General features: G+C 36.7%; 1 protein-coding gene across 1 annotated transcript in view; it reads right to left on the bottom strand.

Moving 5' to 3' along the window:
• The window catches only part of ZNF804A (zinc finger protein 804A), a 279296-nt gene extending 266698 nt beyond the window's left edge, over window positions 1–12598 (bottom strand). The window contains exon 1 of the mRNA XM_044768599.2: window positions 12351–12598. Coding sequence (XP_044624534.1) covers window positions 12351–12461 — 111 coding nt within the window. The 5' untranslated portion in view covers window positions 12462–12598. The remainder of the gene's footprint in view (window positions 1–12350) is intronic.
• Window positions 12599–23710: the final 11112 nt, after the last annotated feature.

Raw genomic sequence — 23710 nt, 5'->3', positions numbered from 1 at the left:
TCCTCCTCTTAATCCCACTGTGCTGCTCAAATCATTTCCAACTGGCCCTGTGCCTTTGCACCATCCTGCTTCTGAACATCCCTTCTTCCATCACGTGGCTAAACTCAAACTGCCAAAAGGTGGGAGAAAGAGTAACTACATTTCTTTTATCATTGCCTATTATAGGGCTTAGGGTTGTTGAAAAAATAGCCAAGTATCATATTAATGACATCATCTGTAAATAGCATTCTCACAGGAATCTACAAATCCTAAAAGAACACAGAATTTAAGCCAGGATAGAGAATGGAGAATCATTTCAGGCAGATTCCTGTCACTGTGGCGGTTTCTATATTTAGCAGGATGAGTGTATAGATTATCATCCAAATTCAGCATAATTCTGAGAGTTAAAGGCAGTACCATTCCAGGAAAACAGACTAAACTGGAATTTTCCCAGACAATCCTGGATGTATCTTCATCCAATTATTCAAGGTGATAGATCTTCTTATATTAGTTTACATTCTTAACTAAGAAAATTTAACGATCTTCTTTCTTTCTTTTTTTCTCTCTTCCTCCTTCCTTCTCTCTTTCCTTTCTTCCTTCCTTTCTCTCCTTCTCTCTCTGTTTATTTATTTTTAATTCCTACGATTGTGGTCATCCAGTGGAACTTTGGCCATCGAATTGCTTCACATTTCCAAAGATCTTACCAGTGCTATTTTCAGACCTCTCATACTATATCTGGTGGCTGAGGTGGGAGAAGTTCTTAATTACTTCTCAAATAAATAATTTTTTTAATCTCTGGACCTGGCCCAAACTGCTAGTACAATGCTGTGTACTTCCTGAGAAAGAAATAGGCAGACAGGTTGAAATCGGAATAACAATATCTTCTCTGCTTTTCTAGACTAGAGTGGGGGTGTAGCAAGAAGGGTGTTAGAGAGAGACAGAGAAGGAGAGAAGGAGGGAGAGAGGCAGAGAAAGAGAGAGAATGATTTTGCCGTGTGTGAGCATGTAAATTTTGCCTGTGCCCATGAATACATATTATACTTATTTTACGTAGAGTACTAGTGAAAACAGAGAATAATCTCTCACATGACCTATAGTTTCTATAGTTGATAGAACTGTATCGGCACCTTATTAATAATGCAAAATGGTTATCATGTTTAGTACTTGGAAGGCAAATAATTATTCAGACTGTAGCGTATGTGAATTGAATTATTGATATAGTATTTTAATTAAAGCAATTTAACATATAAGTAAACAACATCAGTCTCTAATTTTTTTCTTATATCATCAAATTATGCTTACAGCTATACTAGGCACTGTACTAAGTGGATCAATTTGTTTTGATTTATCATTATCATTATTTACTTCACTAACTCTTTACTGTGGAATAATATGTTAATAGATTGTCTTAAAAGTGGCTCTCCAGGACAGCAATATGTAATATGCTACATCAGAAATTTTACTAATATCATTCTACCTGAAAAATAGCCTCCTGAGTTTTTGGGTAGCAGCATGTATCATAATACCAACTCCTCTAAGTCCTGATCCATAAAAATTGCATCTCTCCTGTTGCATCAACAATTTCACAGTGATTAGTGGCACAAATAGAACAGTTTGTGCTATTTTATGCAACCTGCACGCTTTCCCGAAGAAATGTAATCTCAATTACTACGGAGGAAATTCTATTAAATTTTAATAAAACTGGGAAATTTGAGTCTCAGATTTTTTCAACTATTTTTCTGTAGTATTGCTTGTGGCAATCACGAAAATAGAGTTGGATTCACAATTTCACGTATTCATATTTCGTGTTTTAGCTGTTCTTGTTTCAACAAGAAATGGTCATCCCAGTCAACCTTTATTTTGCTTAATAATGTATTCCATGAAAAATGTCAATCAAGTTTAATTATAAATTAACTATGACATTAAAATAAATTGGGCATTAAGAATCATAAACCTAGTAGGTTAGAAGTACTCAGATGAACCCAGAAACATCAACTTCAATAGTGAAAACTGACAGTTGTACAGCCAAAATGATAGCCTAGTAAGGTATAGTTGGACATCAACTCTATGTCAGCTCCATCTTACTACGTATATCACATGTGACTGAGGTAGAGAATGGTCAAGAATAATTACTTGTATAAATAAAGTATATAGCAAATACATCACACCCATGTCATATATCCATACTGACTTCCTGCTGAGTGAAATTTTAAAGTGACTTCTAGCTATTAAAACTGTGGTAACTATATTTGACAAATTTATGAATCCATGATTATTTACTATAGTGCCTGTCTATATGAGAGCAAGAGGAAATGTTATGCTGCCCCCTAGTGTAAATATTAATTTTGTAACACCAGAACTGCAGTGATCCAAGACTTTGCAAGGGAATCAGAGCTAAGGAAATCATTACTGAAGAGAGTTAAGAAAAATTTTAAGTTTTCCCAAAGAGCCAGCTTCCTATGAGCACAAAGTATCGTTCCATGAAATCTATGAGTCAAAAAAATGGCTATCTGAAGGTTTCCATAGAATTTTCATTTCTTTATCTCCTTGACTATTCAGGGTCCAATCCATATTTAGTGGAGGAGATTTAGTGAATGTTCAGGTAAGGATAAGTATGTAAGAGGTGCCATGGGTTAACTGAGAAAAAAAGGAAATATTGATATTGTTCAATACTAAAAGCATCCAAATAATGTAAATTTATACATACTGAATTGAGTGAACGAGATTCTAATACAGATGTGAATGTTCCAGGATGAAACATTGTCAATAGCTATCATCACATATTAAGAATTTACTATGTGTCAAATCTTGTGCAAATTACTTTATATGCTTCATCTCATTTGATCTGCAAAGCTGTTTTCTAGTTAGGTATTATTATCATTTCCATTTAAAGATGATATAACTGATAGTGAGAGAAGTGAACTTGATCAAGGTCATAAAGCTAGTGACTAGCTGTGGTCCATTTGTCTCATCTGACCAATTATCTCTTTTTCTTACTAACTGTTTACTGATACAGAGGTATATCTAGGATTTGAGCTCAGATTCATCTGGTTATAAAATGTCTATGCTTTCAACCACTAAGCACAAGCATGACAGTAAGATTTTGATGAAGACATGCTAAACTGGACACAAGAACACAATCCTGGAGAGAAAGCAGCCATTCTCTTTCCTACCATGAAGCTACTTTGTCTCATTTAAATAAGAAGAGGTGATTTGCCAAAATCAGGTTTTGAGGGAAATACCACAAAGGTAACGTTACCCATCTTCTGCTGATACTTCCTTGGAGGCCGCTGAACTACGTCACTTGAGATGTTTTCATTAAACAAAGAGAGAATGCATATTTTATCCCATCTTTCTATCCTTGACCAGTTGTAGGAAAAATCCTTCAGCACAAACCTCTCATCATGAACCCCCATCCTTTTCTGCAACTGGTCTTTCTTCCTTCCCAGTATCTTACTGTCCAAAACTCTCCTGCTTTTCATAATCCATCTAACGTGCTTGGAAATGCCCAGAGTTCCAGACCTTTTCTAAAGTCACTCCAACCAAAATTTGTTTGCTCCACATCAGATTCTATAGGCGCTTCCTATCTGAAAGACACAAACAAGGCAATTTGGATGGGTTAACTTTGAATCATTGTTAATACTTTGAACCCCCAGTGGCTGAATATGGAGGAAATCTGCACCCTACGACTAACCGTGCCCCTCTGCCATAACACTTCAGCAGGGGGCAGGAGAAGGTTCTGAGGCTCAGAGTAGGACCATCCATAACAAAGTCTCACAGGAGGAGTCAAAGGTGAGCCCAAGAACTCTGAGTGCTCCCCACAGGACTCCTACCTCTCTGTCATCCTCCACCACTCCATTGCTACCGCTACTCGCACTGGGATTATCAGAACGAACTTTGTCCTACCTGTACCTTCAATGTTACTTGCCCAGAATTCCCAAATTCTTTCTCATTCTCTGGACTTCAGTCTCCATGTTATTATGTTACATCCTCTTTTATGACACAATTCTCTATATTTTCACATGTTCTAAAACACTTGGACTGTATCTCCTTGATTTCAGAAGTGTCCATTATTAATGAAATCTCTACAGCTTTAGATTTTTCACTGAAGTTTCACTTCACCTTTTTGCTCCAGCTGAGGTCTGTCTCTGTTGAAAACATTGTTCCCCTAGTATCTCTCTCAAGAGATGGGTGGATGTTTTATCTCCCAATGTCCTCATATTAACATGCTAGCGCAGGGCACATGTCTTACTTGTTCTACCCTGGTAATTCTCAACCATTCTCCTTCTCTCCCACATCCCTAAAAATCCCCAGCTTTGGGTCTAATTTCCTTGAATTCTCCTCTCTGATGGCCTTGCCTCCCTCTTGTTTGCAACCACACACTCTCATGTCACATCTGAGTAAGAAAAAAGCAGTCCCTGGGGACTGCTGGCTAGGAGCCTGTCTGGATCTAAGAGTAAGGCGTGGTGATCTCTTATCAAACATGACCAGTTTCATAGTCCACTAACGTCAGACAAGGTCATCTATGAGTATGATGGAACTAGAAAAAAACAAGACCACTCTACAATTATGTCTGAGCACAGACAAAAACAAACACACTGTTTTTGTTATTAAACATCCCCATCTGCCAGCCAACATGAGCAAAAGCTGCTTCTTTACAAATGACAGCTTTACCCCCACTCTGTTCTTGTTGCCTCCTAGATAAAAAGTACTAAGATAGCCAACCACAGAATTGGCACTTCCTTCTCACAGTACAATCCAGAAAAAAAACAATGCTTTCATCAACCCTCCACAAAATCAACTTACACAATCCCAAATCCTATAAAACTATCCCTTATTCCCTCTTCATGAGATGCATCAAGGACCTCTAAGGTGTGCAGTTTACCTTGTTCCAACAAGTACCAAGGTCCAACTTGGTTCAACTAGAGTTGTGTTCCTGGTGTTTTTTAGCTGGTGGGCACTGACATCATTCTGTAGATTTTTCATGAAAACATTTCTGTTTTGTAAAATTCAAGTACTTAATTTTACACAGCCACCCCTTAAAGCCTATTTTCTTAAATTTAGGCTACCAAATTGTATACTTTTGATATCGTTTAAAAATATTTTCTCTCATTGAAAGATAGCCTGATTATCTTCAAGTATAATAAATACACGTATGATTAGCTATTGGAGCTGAATAGATAAGAGTAACTATACTCTACACGTTATAAAGGTTTTTGGGGAGGAATTAATTGAGAAATAGATTGTAATCCAGGGAAAATTTTTAAATAAAGTTATATAAATTTCCTTACAAAATAACAGAAACATTCCACAACAAGGTCTATCAATTTTAAACCTAAATAGTCTAACAATGTCATTTTCACCTATTTCCAATTAAATCCAAGTATGATTTCTATTTCAAATATTGAGTTGCCTTATTGTAAAAGAGACATCATAAACTGATCCTCAGTTTATCAATCAGCATTCTCTAGATAAATGGAACCAATAGGAGAGATGGAAAGATAGATGATAGATAGATAAATAGACAGATAGATAGATAGATGATAGACAGAGAGATAGATAGATGAAAGATAGAAGATAGATTTATTTGAAGAAATTGCGAATTGACTCAGTGATTGTGGGTTTGTGGGGCTTCTGTAGGGCAGGCCAGTAGGCTGGAAGCTCAAGGCAGGATTTGATGCTGTAGTCTTGAGGCAGAATTTCTTCTCCAGGAAATCTCGTTTTGCTTTACAGCCTTTCAACTGATGGCATGAGACCACTCACATTAGCAAGGGTAATCTCCTCTATTTAAAGTGAAAAGATTGTAGACATTAACCACATCTACAAAATACCTTCACAGCAACTAGATTAGTGTTTGAGGAAATAACTGGCTACTATTTCGGTTGACATAAAAGTAGCCATCACACTCTGCATAGCTCATTTTTCTAAAGCTATTTTAAAAAAGAGTTTTCTTGTAATTTGAATATGGCATTGTCATCATAAACATTGACTACATTAAGTGTACTTACATTTAGAAAAGTATATAACTTTCTTCTAATGGTGCCAAACCATTATGAGAGTCCAGAGTACCACATAAGGTAATGGACATTGTTTACTCTGACAACGAGGATTGAGCTTTAATTATTTATTACCCCATTTTATCTTATACCATGCTAGGAAGTGTACGGTAATACATTTACAAAATTAATGAAAAGTTGCTAGCTGAAAACACCATCATAATATAGTGTATATGGTAAGAATTTTCTCAGAATCAAACGATAATTTAGAATGAGATAAAACAGATCAAATGGTTTCAGGCTACAATTTTTAGAAAGGAAAATTAATAAAATTATATTTTTTACTTTTTGTAGTTAGCGATATAAAAAAGTGATTAGATATACATCATTTCTTCATGCATTTTGACTGCAGTCCATCACAGATTAAAACTGCTATTTTTTTTCATTCTAGAAGGATTACTCAAACTCCTAATATACAACAATTGCCTTCAATAGTAACATCGCAGTTAAATAGGATTATTGGAGGAAATTATTCCAACACTGTATTATCATTGCAATTATTAAAAGATTTAATTTACCCCCTGCATAATACTTACAGAAAACTACTTTCCAAATATGTCACTGTAGCTAAACATGTTTACTAAAATTATAAATTAAAGAATAAAAGTACATTCAAAATTAATTTTTTTAAAGTCCAAAAACAAGAAATTACCAAAAAAGTGTGTGGTGTGAGCAAAAATTTACAATTTTAAAATGCAAAAATGCATCACCCTCAAATCCACACCCATTTCTTTATATATGATGTGAAGAATACTATTTAGCAGTTCAACCAATATACAGTAAACAGCACAGAAAAGTCTTTTGAAAACCACTGTCTATCTGAAAGTTGGCACAACAAAGGGCCCATGTAGACTGATGAAAATGTTTCCATCTCCCCACATGTCAAATTTGGTCCTCGGACTAAACAAAGGGTGAAAAATTCAAGTGCCTTTATTGGTTAGGAAGGCAACATAAGTAAGTGAAAAACCTACGTAACAATAAAGAGCAATGGAGACAGTAGCAAACTGTCAAGCGCATTCTTCTTTGAATGACATTTAAACCCAAATATTTTAAAACATGGTGCATGCTAAACAAACTACTTCTGCGCCTGAATTTGACCCCGAATACAAGCACATGAAACCTTTGGCTAGGTGGTCCCCAAGGCTCCTGCTGATCTGTATTTTCAGTAAAAATATAATTGCAGTCATCGATAACCTAAAAAATGCTGCTGTAGAACTGATAAGTGAAGACAAGACATTATGTCACTATTTGAATTTCAGCTATCAAAAACAACTCAATATTTGATAAGCGAAAGAAACTAACCAAGGTATGTTGGAATCATGGGTATTACTTGACTACATCTGCCTTAAAATACTGCTTACATTTTTGAGTTGGTCATATTACCAATAATTCAATTATAAATTAATTTCCTTACTTGAATAATGTGTTCTGAAAATGCACATGTTGCAAAGTTTTGCTACAATAAAAAACAAGTATAGCAAAGAATATATGATACCTTAAATTCAGGAAAGTGAGCCGCAAGACAGTCTTTAACACTGAATGTATAATAGTGTGAAAGAAACTTGGAAGACTATATAACTGACAGTTTATGCGAACAAGTTTATAAAGTGGGAAAGTTTGAGGATATATTAAGATATCACCCTAATCCACCCTCACCCCTGACCTTTGTTGAGGATATTAATCCAACAGTGATAATTTTTCAGCGGCACTAATTGAACAACTAGTCTCTTTAATCTTATGCACAATCTTAAATGTGCCACACAAATGGTTTCCAATGAGTGGAGAAACCTTTAAATTACATTCCCTAGGAAATATAGAAATGTGTAAGGGAATGTAAGGGAATGACATGAATAATAATGTTATACTAGCTAATGATAATTAGAAGAAAAGGCCATATAGTATATTTCAAAGACCTACCTAATTTTAGTGAGTTCCTGTATACACAAAGGGAAAAACCCAGAATTTTTTCATACTTTTCAAAATGAACACATATGAAAATGTCCTGAGTGACAAGAAATCTGCAAATGTGTCAAAATATGTGAATATTTTTTAACACGTTCAAAATGAACTGAAGTATCCCTAAGTACATCTTTATGAATAATATTTAGTATACTTTACTTAGCACAGAGCCTGTGGGGCCTAGAATATTCTGTGCTTTACAATTGAGGCATCTCAATAAATCCGAACGAACTAAATAACAAATATGTTGAAGACAGATTAATGAATTAATATTTCTTTTCTTGCCAACCTGATACTTAAGATACTAGAAATGGAGGAGAACCTACAGAAACAGGGCTGAGGCCAGACAGAAATGATTGGTATTTGCTTATTGGAGGATGAGAAATAAAACAAATTTTAATTCAAATTATTCTGTGAATCTGGCACTATTTCCCCACATCTGGAGGGAAGTGAACAAGGAGAGTGTCTTTAAACAAGAGTTGACATCTCTACCATCTCTTTATCAGTATGAATATTATCATATCAATTGGTATGGATTCCCTACTTTAGTATATAAATTATAAAAGAAATATATCTGGAGTCTGGAAACCTGCATTATAACATTGACTCACTGTATGACCTTAAAACCACCACTCATTTCTTTTGAATTCCATAGTCAGTAAAATAGATATAATGCTATTACAAGATCTAAAGATGCTGACCAACAGAATGTAATGAACAAATTGGTAACGATTTCCAAAGTTCCAAAGGCAAACCCCAAATTCCATATTATAAGTCATTAAATATATATTTAAACTCTATATTAAATATGTATCTATTTATAATATATATTTAAATATTTTTTATTAAAAGTTTTTAAATATATAATTAGGTTAAAGAAATTCTGTGGAGCAATTGCAAAACATAAGTATAACAAAATGTCCTTATCCAATAAACAATTGCATACCCAATTGTGGTTGGGATAATCTAAAGAAAAAGAATGAGAATACATGGAAAGTAAACTTAATTCATTGCCACTAACCCATATAACTTATTTAAACATAGTCTGGAGCACTAATGAAATATTAGCTTATTATTCCATGGAATTAAAGCTATATCACAGATATGATGCTATTTATAACAGAAATCATGACAAGCAGAGTGACCTTTCTCTTTGTAAGACACTGCAAAATGAAAATTTGTATACTTTCAGTTAAAATTGTCAAGAATATATTTAAAAGCTCAGGAATAGGGTCAAGATAACAAGAGGCTTAATCTTTAAAGTTTTTTTTTTTTTAATTTTATGTGTGAGTGGCATAATACGACCTATGGGAAAGACTGTACATTCTGATAATCACCTCAGTATGAGTGGCAGGATTACATTCTGGATTTAGAACTAAAGCAATTAATCAATGTCACTGGAATTTGAGTTTTACTCTTTAAGTAACTTTATTCTCTAAGTAACTTCTAATTTATGAAAAATCCTTGGGGTAATAGTAACAGGTTATCTTAAATCAGTTCAATGATTTCTGAAGCTTATAAAATTATTTTTAAAAATTGGAATTTAAAAAATGTTCAGAATATCCATTAGTTATACAGTGATTGAAAATAATTGGAATTTCTTTGGAAAACTCAAAGTATCCTTTCCCTAAATGGTTTTATGATTTTAAGTTGTGCTTTTCTGAAATGAGAAGGAAAAAAAACACTTGAGATATTACTAAAATCCTTTTAACACACATTTCAAAATGCAAAATGTGATGATGTTTTTAAAAGGAAAATTCAAAATATGTCAAAATCAAACAAGCAAGAAAGTAGAAAAGATCTCATAATCATTACTCCATGAAACTGAGATTAAAAACATGACAACCATAAATTCTTACCTGAAAATGTTCAAAATGTAGCATATATACATTCTTAAGATAATTAATATGCATATTTCTTATTAAGGCTAATTCTGAGAAGTTTCAGGTTCAGTTTTCTGTTTTTAGCTTATAGTGCGTTCTAGCTTCTAGTAAGTCCCCTTAGCACCCCATGTGCCAAAAAGGATACATTTTTAGGTAAGTATAAATGTTAATAAAGAATGCTCATAAAGAATAAGCATTCTTTATTTAATTTAAAACATTCATTTATGAACATATTTAGAATCTCTTGTTACACTTAAAGACAGACATAAATCTTATTCTCTTCAATAACAAAATCATTAAAAGGCATATAGAAAACAAACATATGACTTTTATTAACTTATAAAGTAATAGTTTCAAATATAGTTGAATCATATATAAGACCCTACATCATTTCAGTCAGTGTAAATCTCTTACACAGGAAATACAAACTTGGCAGTTTATAAACAACCTAGAAAGACTAGCTATGACGTCCCAATTAAGTCCTTTTACTGTAACCAGGAGAAACACGATAGGAGCTATTTGGAAGCCTTTTTTCCCAGTTTGTTGCTTCTGACGTTTGCCTATATTTAGATTTATCCCTCTCATATAGGTAGCTGCATTTTAACACCCATTTTTATCCCAGATCTAGACTTTAATCTATCTTTTGTCAATATGAGTGATAAAGAACTAATAACTTCAAATCCACAACAAACCAATCAGCATAAGCAAGTTCAACCATCGTTAGAAATCCAAGGTTGACTTAAGAATCAAGATTAACAGAATTTTAACAAGTTGAGGTTTGGCAAACAAGTATTTTTTTTCCTATGAACTCTATTGTATGGTTTTAACTCCTACACCATGTTTGTAACTACGGAGACGAGACCTTGTTCAATAAATTTGCCTTTTCTCATAGGTGAAACTAGATTTAAAAAAACAAACTAGAGCATACTTTCTTCAAAATGAAAGTAATTTTCCCAAAAAATATTTACTTTCCCATATAACTGAGTTCTCCAAGCTGAGCCAGAGCAACGTCAATAATTGCCTTAAGCCTTTGCCTACTGCTCTGTATAGTACTCCACTAAGAAAGATCATAGAAAGTATTTTCTTTCTTTGTTCAACAACAACAATAACAAACAGTTATCCAGAATAGTAATAAAAACAACAGGCTAACCCTGCTTCTTTGAGTCTTAAAGGAACTGAGAGGAGGCCAATAGATTCAAGGGAAAACGAAAAAAATCACACGTATCACATAATGTTAGAATTCGCGTAAAACTTCAGATGAGAACTTTTCATTCTTGAAAAACACATCACAGCACTTTTAAAAAAAAATGTGTAGAATCATATTTTAAGATATATAAAGAAAAGTAGATTAAGAATACTGTATTTACTTTTAAACTAATTGAGTCTGTCCTTAAACTTCTACTCAATCTATTCAGGCTAAGTAACCGCTTCGTAAAAAGGGGGGGAGGGGTGCTGCTTGCTAATGGCCCCAGACTTCAGTGAGACATTTGCATATCACCATCTTGCTCTGGCTGGACTCTCTTTGCGGTACTTAGCCTAATGAGCCTTCCCTCTACTTCCTTGTTCTTTATTGAAGTGTATACTTAGGAGATACCAACACATGAGAGTCAGTTCTGTAGGGAGATTTTGCAGCTAAGAGGGGATTTGGAAGAAAAAGTAAGAGCTATCACCCTGCACTATCTCAAATGCTCAGCACATCCTCTCCCACCAATCAGGAGTGCTCTTCCTACTAGGATGCTGAAAGCTGAAGCTCTGTGGTCCAGCGAGGACCTCCTAACGACTGCCTGGGTTCTGTTTGCCTAGCATGTTTCCTAATGGCTCTGATTGTGACATAATGCTCGCCCCTTATACTTATCTCCAACCTCTTTTGAGTGAATTGCTTAAAATTGATGGCATGGGGTTCTGGAGTCACTCCGTTACATTTAGTACTGACAAGTCCTCACTAGAGAAGTTTGCTGCCAGTCCTTCAGGAGACAGCCGGAATACAAACTCCTTCTGAGACCATCACTCAATCCCGCCACTTGCTCCGCGCCACCAGCCACATGGCTCCCTGCCCCCATCAGAGACAACCACATCCTCAATCACCTTCACCTTCCTCAGCCGAAAGATGTTAGGGGGTCACTCTGGGTTAGGGTTCTTTCCTTTCTTAAAAAGAGGGCTTGTTAACACAATTTGCTTCATATAAGGAGAAATTGTGGTCATCTTCAGCATTATGGAGTGAGGTGGAGAGAGTCCGGTGAGGTGTCGAAGAGTCAACCAAAGCGATGGATCACAGCTTCCCTAAGATGCCTGCCCTTTTTTACACCTAATTTTCTCCGCACGCCCACGACATAAATAAACGAATATATTGTAAACCAAATCGAATCATGCCACCTCCAAAATCTCATCGTAACCTTAATCCTCCAAATGCCCTCTTAGAAAGGAGAGAGACAGACAGAGAAAGAGAGAGAGAGAGAGAAACAGAGGCGATTACCAGAGTTTTGTCCCCGTTCTTGCTGAGAGGGCCCCGGAAAACTCCCTTGATGTTGCGAAAGTGTCCGTTGCTGAGATGCGTGGAGCTGATGACAATGTAGTAACACTCCATGGGGCAGCCGCCGCCTCCTCCAGCGCAGCCGCCTCTTCCCTGCACCCGCGCCCGCAGCCGCAGCGCGCCGGAGCCCGGGAAGGGTGGGCTCGAGACCCGCGGGCGCCCCGGCGAGCCGCCGCCGCCCTCGCACGCCCTCCGGGGCCGGGCTCACTGCGCCCCGCGGCCGCGCGCGCCCAGGCGCCTCCGCCTCCGCATGCTCGCGGCGCCCTCCCTCTCGCAGGCAGGCTGGGTTTCTTTCGGAATTCGCCCTGGGGCGCTGCGCCCCGCGGGAGGAGCGGGCTGGGAGGGGCCGGCCGGCCGGGCAGGACCGGGCCGAGCGGGCGTCAGTGCCGGCGCGGCGGCCGAGTGGAGCCGGGCAGCGGGAGCCGCCCGCGCGGCAGCGGCGGCGGCGGCGGCGGCAGCAGCATCCCCCGCGCTCGGCGCCCGCACTCGGAGTTGCTGCTGCTGGCAGGCATGAGTGTTATTATAGTGAGCGGCGTTGCCGGTCCATTGCACTGAGCCAATGGCAGGGAGCCACTGGGCTGATACTGAGAGCTGTCAGAGGAGTACATCTGTCACCCGCTGCCTCCCCCGCCCTCCCCCGCCGCCGCCGGGACCCACGGCCGCGCCGGTCGGGGCGCGAGGGGGAGCGCGCAAGGAGCGGGACGCCCCCCGCTCAACGCCGCGGCCGCAGAGGGCCGGGGACACGACGGCCACCGCGGGCGGGCGGCACAGCGGCCCGCGACCGAGAAGCGGGAGACTCCTCTAAGGTGGGGGCGGTCTTAGAGACGGAGATTTCTTGCCTGGCAGTGGAGGATGGGGGAGGGGCATGGGGGATAAATAAATTAATAATTTAATACCAAAAGCCAACCGGTTCCAACTGCAGCGTATCCGCGCAGGTGCCAGCAGCTGCTTCTCTCTCGAGATAGTTGCTACCCGTTGCGTTTGGCTTATTTGATTTTATTTGTTTTTAATGTATTTTTAGTATGGAGGCTGGATCCTGTTCCGAACCTTAGAGAAAGAAAATGTCCCCCCACCCAGCAGCACCACCACCCATTTGTAGAGATCCTAAGTGTTTGTTTGATAGTTTGGGGGAGGAGAGAGAGTTGTGGCGATCCAAGTGGAAGTGGATAGTAGGTAAAAATCGGGACTCCTGCTTTATGTGTTCCTGGATCTGGCGCTCCCTTCACTCACCTCCCCGGAGAACCTCAGTTCTTCCTAAATTGTCAAAGCTGAACAGATAGGGATGCTTTGCCGCAAAGAGGCTGCTGCCACGAGCTTGCTTTGCATTTCTCTATAGTTCTTTTCCCATTACAGAGAGTGGCAGCGAACAAAAGCGTTCGCCCCAGAAGCGATCTGAATGGAAAATCTGCAAAGGAGCTAATGGGTTTGTTACGGAAAGTAGGGAATGGGGTCTGCTTCGTTCCCTGAAGACAGACCACCGCGCTGATTTTGAAGGGGCCAAGGCAGCCATCAGCCTGGTTGTACCTCCCACCCCCGTTCTCGCCCGGCTGATTTTCTCTTTGTGTAAGTTTAACTCCTGTGAGGTGGTAGGGTGAGAGCGTCTCGTCAGGTATATATACGACTCATTAGTCCGCACTTAAAAAGATCGATAACAGGCAGTGGGAGGCTGGGAGACAATGGATTTGCTGAAGGCTTTATTTTCCTCTTGCCTTGAATGGCTCAATTGGTTAAAGCAGATTCCAGACATCGTGATGTTTCTATGTCATAGCAAACTGCGCTTTGATATAAACTGTGTTTATCTTCTTTATTTGAAGGTCAAGATTTCAAGACAGTACATTCCGGGTGTCCTATATATAGGATTTTAGAGAGCAGTGACTCTGCAAACTGCAATATGGTCCTTAAATAATCTGCCCGTTTGATTTCACTCTTTGACAGAAGAAGAGAGAAAGAGTTTTTACAAGAGAAGCAGTAATCATGTGAGTAAATCTTAAATTACAGGGGTAGAAAAGGGGAGTGCTAGATTCATCTGAGGGAAATTCTCCATGTGCCATGCTTCAATGCAAACAAAGAAAAAAAGTTGGTGTGGATTGATCAAAGCTCATTATGAAGTGTCCAAGTTATTTGGAGATACTTGGCTAAATTTCTCAGATATCCACTTGGGGGAGTCTGGAAGTCTTGGGAGAAAGAGAGAGCAAGAATTCACCAAACTTCTATGCACTATAGAACAGATCACCTAATAATTTGTTAGAATTTAGTATGAACACAATCCAATTAGAAAAAAACATTTAAATGATCTCCACTAAATATTGTGTGGAGACTAAATCCATTTTTGGCTCCTATCATTACAGTTATTTTTTATTTATATTTTGAGGATGCAGTCATTCTCTGGACGCATCACTTTGGGAACCACTAATGACCTGTATGATTTTCATTATGTCTTTTGAAGTTTTGGAAACTTGCAGTTATTAGACAGGAGATAAAATTTTCACTATTACTCAACCGAACCAAGGCATCTCCTAAAGAAATGGAAGATGCCCCATACATGAAAGAATCAGATAATGTAGTTTTCTTGTGTGTACAAGTCATAATAATCTAAGCTAGGGTTTTCACAATATTTTTCTCTCAAAATACTTCTGACAAAATGTTCATATCTTTATCTACATCATGCAACTCCATTTCTAGTTCAGGAAACAGGAACTGCAACTACATGCATTGTTCCATGGGACAGAATATCATCTATATGGAACGTCATATTGTATTTCCAGTGGCAAAGTTTATCTATCATATACATGATATACATACGTGTGTACATATATCTATCTTATGATACATATGTCATAAAATAAACATAAAGTTGATTATGAAATAATAATTATATGTATTATTCAATAAATGAAATATCTTAAAACTCTCTGAAAAGAGGCACTTTACTGTCTGAATAGTCTGCCTTTGCCACTTAAATGCTTGATGATACAGTGGGGTGGCATTTGACTGCCAAATCTAAATGTATATATAAAAAGTAGTAAACACACCATAGATTTGCTGCTGGTACATGAAGGATGCTAACAGTTAAGAAAGAACATAGGTTTTTGCATAAAATTTATCTTTATTGTTTCTCTCCACATGAGATAATCGATCTCAAAATTACCTAATACTGAGTATGGTCAACACGATTTTGTACTTACACCTTGCTCTTGCACAGACATATTTCAGAAGAGAGTGCAGATTCCTTTTGTTTACCATTATCGCAGTTGAGTAGCCACATCTGTAATGGTCATTCAAATAAAACTACTAATCACACTGCATGATCCTCACTAGGCCATTACCAATGAGCTCTGATGCCTGCTGAGTCTTCCCCACATCAACCTTAATGTTCAGGAGAATAATGAGCCACCACCATGGGCAATCTGATTTCTAACTACAACTACTACTAGACGTAATGGAATTCTTATATTAAAATATGAAAGAATCTTTTCATTTGAATTTTGCTAAAAATGAAGAGAGAAGTTGAGTAAGAAATCAGCACTTCTCCATCCTCTCAGAGGAAGCATACCTTTTGGGGGCAATAAATTAAAATCAGAAAGTAAGTACATAAGTAAGCATCTTTAAATTTCGTACTGTGTTACAATCTCTTTGAATCCATGGTCTATTCCCATTATTCAAAACAATTAGGATTTCTGTTATCAGTACCCATTTTGACATGGATTATTTCTATGGAACAATGCCACTCTAATTTTAAAAAATAGAAGATGTTCCTCTCAATGCCTTTGCGAATTTATATTAGGTTGAATATTTAACTGCAATTCTAAACAGGCAGAATCAATATTTCTTAATCAGAAAATATTTTAAAATATTTTAGGAGATAATTATAGATTATATGGGTTTAATTGCCAACTTTCCAGCTGAAAAAAATTACAATTAATAATTTAAATATAAAAGTTTTAAATGAGTGACATTAGTCTAAAAAAGTTGCAATTTATTTTTTGCCACCACTATACTTCCATTTTGCCCTTTCTGCAGCTGCAATTTCCTCTTCAATCTTTCCCCCTCTACAATTGTGGCTCAAATCAAGATCCCCTGTCTTCTGTGCTTGTACTGATTTGCCGCACTCCCTGTTCGTCATCTTGCTTTACTTAACTTAAATCTGGGCACCCGGTTTCTGCTCAGCAGCTGAGCGTTGTTCCTGACCTGCTCTTGGTTCACACAAGATTTCAGGACAACATTGTTGCAATTGAATGGAAAAACAAGGTTCTGTCTCCTTTCCCAGACCAGTAGCTGGACACCTACATCGTGAATCCCAGCCCTTATTCACTCTGTCCAGTTCTTCTATAGGAGAGTAAATATTCCCTGACTTTGCCTACTGCTATTTGCGACCATTGATGCTATCTTCGCGTGCCTGGACTTCCTACTTCCTGTCATTACAATCTCTGGATGCTTTTACTCTGTCTGTCTGGATAACTTCCCATCACTAAAGTGAAAGATCCACAAGTTAGGTGCACTTCTGAGTGCCCGCAACTCAGCCTTACCTGAGCTTCTGTGAACCAAGTTCCTGTTCCTGTCATCCTGGGAAAACAAAAAAAAAGCACATCCCAATGTTTTTCAAATGCGTCTGTGATATATTCTTAGTAGTTGCAGAATATATTACTGGGATTTAAAACTTTCCTTTTCAATACTATCATAATCTTAACATAATAAGAGTATTCTTGATCATTTGTAAAACCGTATAATATAATGGTAATTTGCAACTACGTTCTGACACCATATATCTCTTGTGTTTGCGTTCATGTTTGTGATCACATTGATATCAAGTATTACAGCTTTTATTCTTTCAGACTAATGAAAAATCCAGGAACTTAATACAGAGGTTTTGTTTATTCTAAGATGCATCACCATAGAGCATCCATATTCACCATAATCGTCAGACATGCTTAGATCAGTAGTGACACACAAATACTCACAAACAAATTCATGTTTTGAGATAGGATTTGGTTTCAGCAAAACAACATCATCTGTTGTATTAAATTAAGATTATAAACTTGGGTGTTTTGTTGTATTTTTATTTTATTTCTATTTTTTTGTTCTGTATTTACATAAGAGATATAAGCGTATGGGGTTTTATAATTGGTTTGATGTTAACATATTTAAGTAAAATCATGCCACAGATGAACTTAATCTATGCTAGGGAATCTTTAAAATGGATCTATATGTTATTCAAGTATGAGAAACACTGGTACAAACTAGCCATGGGGGGCCAGCCCCATGGCCTAGTAGTTAAGTTCGGCATGCTCCACTTTGGGGGCCCAGGTTCAATTCCCAGGCACAGAACTGCACCACTTGTCAGTGGCCATGCTGTGGCAGCAACCGACATACAAAATAGAGGATGATTGGCACAGATGTTAGCTCAGGGCGAATCTTCCTCAGCAAAAAAATATAAATAAATAAAAATAAACTAGCCATGGGATATGTACTGAATAACCAGTACTGACCTTATCTGTAGCTGATACTGTTATTGTATGATTTGAAAGGAGATGGTGACTTTTTTAGGTAATTATTAATTATTACCTAAAAGTAGGTCTATCCCCCATATTCCTGTTTTTGTAATTCAGTTCTTCTGGGTTGAAATGTGGGGCCTGTTAAAAACAAACACTGTATTTTAAGAAATCGAGTACCCCATCAAATATAAGAAGTACCCTTTTTATCTCTAATATAAATGAAAAGATACTGCCAATTAACTGTGAGAAGCCACTGATTATAAGACACATCTGAATTACAGAGATGTAAAAAACAAAAAGACATCTTAGAATCAATAAATATGGAACCTAAATTTGGGTAGACACTATCACAAGTAATAGCTTACTAGAAACCACTTTAAGATATGTCCAACTAAAGCGACCATGGATATTGGAGGAATAGTGACTCAACTTCCTTAGCCTCAGGGATTTCACCTCTAAACGAAAGGGAATGAGCGAGATAGTATCTTATGTGTTTTCAAGCTTTAATTTCTCTGATTCTCTGGCAACTTCCCTAGAGCTGATATTGGGCAGGCTTGGCAGCACAGAGCACCAATTTAATTTCCTGCTTGAGGATATGTGTCTTGAATAGCTGGTAGAAATGTAGAAATTGTGGAAATGTGGAAACTAAAGCAAATGTAAAAAGGATTAGAAAGAAATTTCACAATTTTTCTTAGGTTCAATCCTAAGAAGTAAATTAGACAATTTATATTATACAGTTCTTTCATGTCTTAAAAGAACAGTAGATCACCAACTGAACAATGTGATTTATTTATCTGATACTGATAATGGGTTTTTATCTTTTTTGTCCCCTTACTTTTCAATCCTAATAAGTAGCATTGGGATTGATGCCAGAACAATGCTAATTTAAGAGCCAAAGCTACATTTCTAATATGTTGCCAAAGAAATTAATGTAATTGGATGCTATATAACTAACTTAGCAAAAGGAGCAACGTTAAGATAAATTATTGTAAGTCAAGATGAACAAATATTACATTCCTATGTATTACCGTCTTTTTGGAAAGCAATCTGGCAACCTCTATTAACATGAAAATTGCATATAACTTTTGACCTAGCCATTGCATTCTTGAGACTCTACATAGAATAAAAGGATATTCACAAGAATACTTAATGCAGCATTGTTTGTTTATAGTTATAAAAAACTGGAAACAAAGAAAATTATCATCAATAAGGAAATAGTCACATGAATTATTGTATATATCATAGACCTGGTGCCTATTAAAATAATAAAGTGTATCTATACCCATTGACTTGGTAGGATTACCTAGTTGTTTTATTGTGTAAGAAATGTAACATACAAATGAAAGAAGAGTATAAAATAAAATCTGGTTTTGTATTAAAAAAACAAGAACGTGTATATATTTGTAAAAAGAATAAGCTGACGCTGGCATGAATAAGGGTAAATGTAGTTTGTTAACATACGTTCATGTCAGGTATGAGGAAGAAGAAAGAACTAGAAGAGAAGGAAAATGTTAAGGAAGTGGAAGAAAAAAGATAAGACTGATATCCATAAACATATTTGGGTAAAAACACCAAAAACAGAAATGGAAGGAAGTAAGGAAGGTACAAATATCACCACAGTTAGTACATCAAGAGTTCTAAGAGGTCAAAGCAGGAAGAATACTGATAAGATACTAAAATGTAAGCAGTTTGTCTCAATGGTGAGTAGAGATGGGGATGAAGAAATGAATTGGGGAAATGCTTTTGAACTACAATTGGCAAGCTTTAGTGATAGATGGGATGTGAGGTGATGAAAAGCCTAATACAGAATAACTGAGAATTTGCTCTTAGCAAATGAGGGGTTACTGATGCAGTTTATTGAGATGAGGAAGTCTAGAGAGAAGTAGATTGGGGAAAATGCTAAAATTTAGATTAATTTTTAATAAATTTGAGGTGACTCTTTGAAGTACAAATAGAGAGAGTATAGATGGCAAGGTATACAGTCTGGAGTCAGGATCAGATACCCATTTGGGATCCATGGGCATATTGGTGTCATTTACAGGCATGGGACTGTATGAGCTCACATGAGAGTGTTGTAGATAGATAGAGGGCTGGAGGATAGATCAGGGTTAACTGTAGGAAAAGCGACTAAAAAAGGAGACAGAAAATGAGCTGCCGAAGAGTGTTTAAAACCAAGAGAATACAATGCCTTGGAAACTCTTCCCTTAAGAGAAAAAGGACCAGATTTAAGGAGAGATTGATCAACTGTGAGGAATGCTATGATTGCTCAAATAAGACATGATCAGAGAAGTAATCTCAAGTTGGTAGTCTTGAAGGTCATTGGTGATCCCTGCAAAGCAGTCTCTGGAATATACCAAAAAGACTGTGTAGAATTTACAAAAATTAAATCCTGTAGCAGAGCTAAGAAACCAGGCATGTGTGGTATTCATATGAGAGAACTTTTGTGGATATATTGCTGTATATAGAACAGATGTGACAGATTTAAGAAAAGAATAGAAGATCAAGACTCAATACTATCCCCCATAGATGGGACTATTGAGTAGTATAATATTTATGAAAATAAATTTGAAAATATATATCATAAACCTCACTCCCATTCACCAGCCACAAAGCTTGAGCTTTTCTGTCAAATGACCCAAGTCACAACCGAAATGGATTGTTCCATGGTGGGCCCCTGAACCTTGCAGGTCCAAGAGTCCCATGGTAAGTTTCATGATGGGCCAATAATATTTTGCATGCCTGCACTCTAAGAAGGTCAGGAAGAATTGATGGATATTATTACCACCATGTATTTTTCTCCTATGAAGATCAAGAGTGAAGAAGATTCCTAAAGACATATTTTTAAGATCGACTTGCTATCAGAATCTTTATGATAAAATTACTCATTTAAGTTGTTAGTATGAATTGGATTTTCACAACTGATTGAATCTATAACATTCAACTTTTAAGCACATTCACAAGGATTCTGAATTCTAGTTATGAATCTTAAGGAAGAAATCAGTTATTTGTTTTTCCATTATGTAAGATAGCCAAACGGTATAAACAATGTAAAATTTAAACAATGGAAAAATGGTTGAACAATACAAGTAATCTGAAAGATATATTACTGCCAATAATATTATAATATTTTAATGTTGTGAAAAAACTGCCCATGAATTGGGGCCGGCCTGGTGGCGCAGTGGTTAAGTTCGCACATTGCACTTCTTGGCCACCTGGGGTTCGCTGGTTCGGATCCCAGGTGTGGACATGGCACCGCTTGGCAGGCCATGCTGTGGTAGGCGTCCCACATGTAAAGTAGAGGAAGATGGGCATTGGATGTTAGCTCCGGGCCAGGCTTCCTCAGCAGAAAGAGGAGGATTGGCAGTAGTTAGCTCAGGGCTAATCTTCCTCAAAAAAAAACAAAAAAAGCCCATGAAGATAATGTTATAAAAATGGCAGGTATAAAATTGCATCTATATACACAAGAGAACACCCCTATGCATACTCACAATACATACAAAAAAATGTGACTTTATGATATTACAACAAAGTGTAAATAGATAACCTCCTAATAGTAAAACTATGGTTGATTACTTTTTCTATATATTCATATTTTAATTGATCATTTTTCTCTATATGAAGGAAAAAGACATTTTTGCTGATCATTAAATTTTAGGAAAATAATTGTTTTGATCTAGAAAAAATAAAGATGAGAAAATGAGAAATTATAAAAATATAACAAAAGTAAAAAAGAAAATAATGGGCATCTGACAAGCATATATGTTTTGACGATGAATGAGAATAATTTAAATGATCCCATAGAAGGGAAAGCTTTTCGGATTATAAAATCTAACAGGCAACGTGCCTAAATCTAAAGCAATAGTTAAGTTGAAAGTAAAGAGATGGGCAAGGACAGAGTAATTAAATGCAAACAGACGAAAATCATAGCATCCAAATTTCTACCCTATAAAGTAGAATTTAAAACCAAAAATACCAAAGAGTACAATTGATACAGAACATATAAAATTCACAAACATTTGTTCACCAAACAACGTAACAGCAAAATGCATAAAGCAAAAAGTCTTAGGAAAATAAGCAAAATGTATAAAAGAACAATTCACAAAAGAAATATCAATATCCAATAAAGTGAAACGTTGTTGACTATATTTTTTCTATCAGATTATCTGAAATAAAAATAAATTTATAGCATGTACTGGTTGTTTAGAGTTAGCGGTAATGTAAATTCATACAACTGTTTGAAGGGTACATTGGCTTTGTTTATAAAATTTTAAAAAGTGCATATTCCTTGACTCAGCCATCTTACTTTTTGCAAACTGTTATACAGAAATAATATCATGAAGAGAGAAAAATGTAAGCACAAGGGTGCTCATTGCAGAATATTTATGATACCTAAAATTTGAAAACTAATATATCCATGAAAGGAGAATAACTCACAGAAATTAATAAAAATGCATGCAGTGGTATATTAGAGATCAATTCTTAATAAATAGGTATGTCTCTATTTTTTTAAGCAAGATTCTCATCTAAGAACATCAAGCCCAATAATCACAGTATGGTCTAATTTTGGTAAATAGATTAGCATATGTATTTCTACAGACAGATAAACAGGTGGATATTGATAAGCACAGGAGAAAGGCAGAAAGACTAGATGTACAACAGACACTTAACAGTGATGAACACAGTCAAGATTAAGTTGGATGGCTTAGGGGCAAGGGTCAGGGAGATTGGGTGAAGGGGGCCTTAATTTCTTAAATGATAATATTTTTTAGTGATTTTAAGTGGAGATGTAATAATACTTGTTCAGGATTTTTTTCTTAAAATTTTAGAAGAAATTAAGAAATCTACGCCTATTTAAATTAACCTGATTATTATGCGTACAATGAATTTATTTATCTACTTACTTTTTCAGTTCCTCAACATTATTAAGGCACGTTTAGGGCAGCAATTTTGGCTAGTTTGCTCACCATTGCATCCCAGGGGCCTTGAGGGGTAAGTACCTTGGAGCTTAGAATGTGCTCGATAGTTATTGTTGACTTACTGAGTTTCAGGGGCAAAGGAATTAGGACAAGTATTTCAAAAAGCAAAAGCATTATAACAGTGCTTTTCCCCATGATACATCTCATCATTTTTATATCAACAAACTTGTTGCCTTTCTATTTATAAACAAGTATAAATTAGGTTTCCTCAGTGTATCAATGAGAATAAACATCAAATTCTTTAAAAAGACCCAAAAACAATGAAAACTTAAGCAAAACAGTTTATGTCTCTCATCCATGATGGGAAATGGATATGTAATGGAGGACAGAGTGTCAGTGAGCCAGGAGGTTGTACCTTAGTGTTCTGCCACGCTAAACATGTGGCTTCCATCTTGTAATCTAACTCCTCCTGCTTCCATCATTGCATACATGTTTGAGCAAATTCGAAAGTGAGGATGGCAAATGGAGGGCATGGCCCTTCTCTTTAAGAGAATGGCTCTGAAGTTGCATATAACACTTCTCTGCTCATATTCACTTGGCTAAAACTTTGTCACATAGTCACACAAAGTTGACACAGGAGGCTTGGGAATGTAGTGCTTGGCTCTGTATCTAAGTGAAATTCAAGAGCTGTATTATTAAAGAAAGAAAAGAGAATTGATATTGCCACAGATCATTAAGTTCTAAATTGATGGGGCAATTTATCTAGGAATATGTGACTGCGAGGAACTGATTTCTAAAAAACATTCTTCTGTGAAAATAGTATCATACATGCAGTTGAGAACACTTCAATTATGTTATATATCCTAGACAAGAGAAAATAACATTGTAATGTAAT

Source organism: Equus asinus, chromosome 4 (assembly GCF_041296235.1).
Source record: "Equus asinus isolate D_3611 breed Donkey chromosome 4, EquAss-T2T_v2, whole genome shotgun sequence".
Lineage (NCBI taxonomy): Eukaryota > Metazoa > Chordata > Mammalia > Perissodactyla > Equidae > Equus > Equus asinus.
This window is presented reverse-complemented; position numbering and strand designations above follow the sequence as displayed.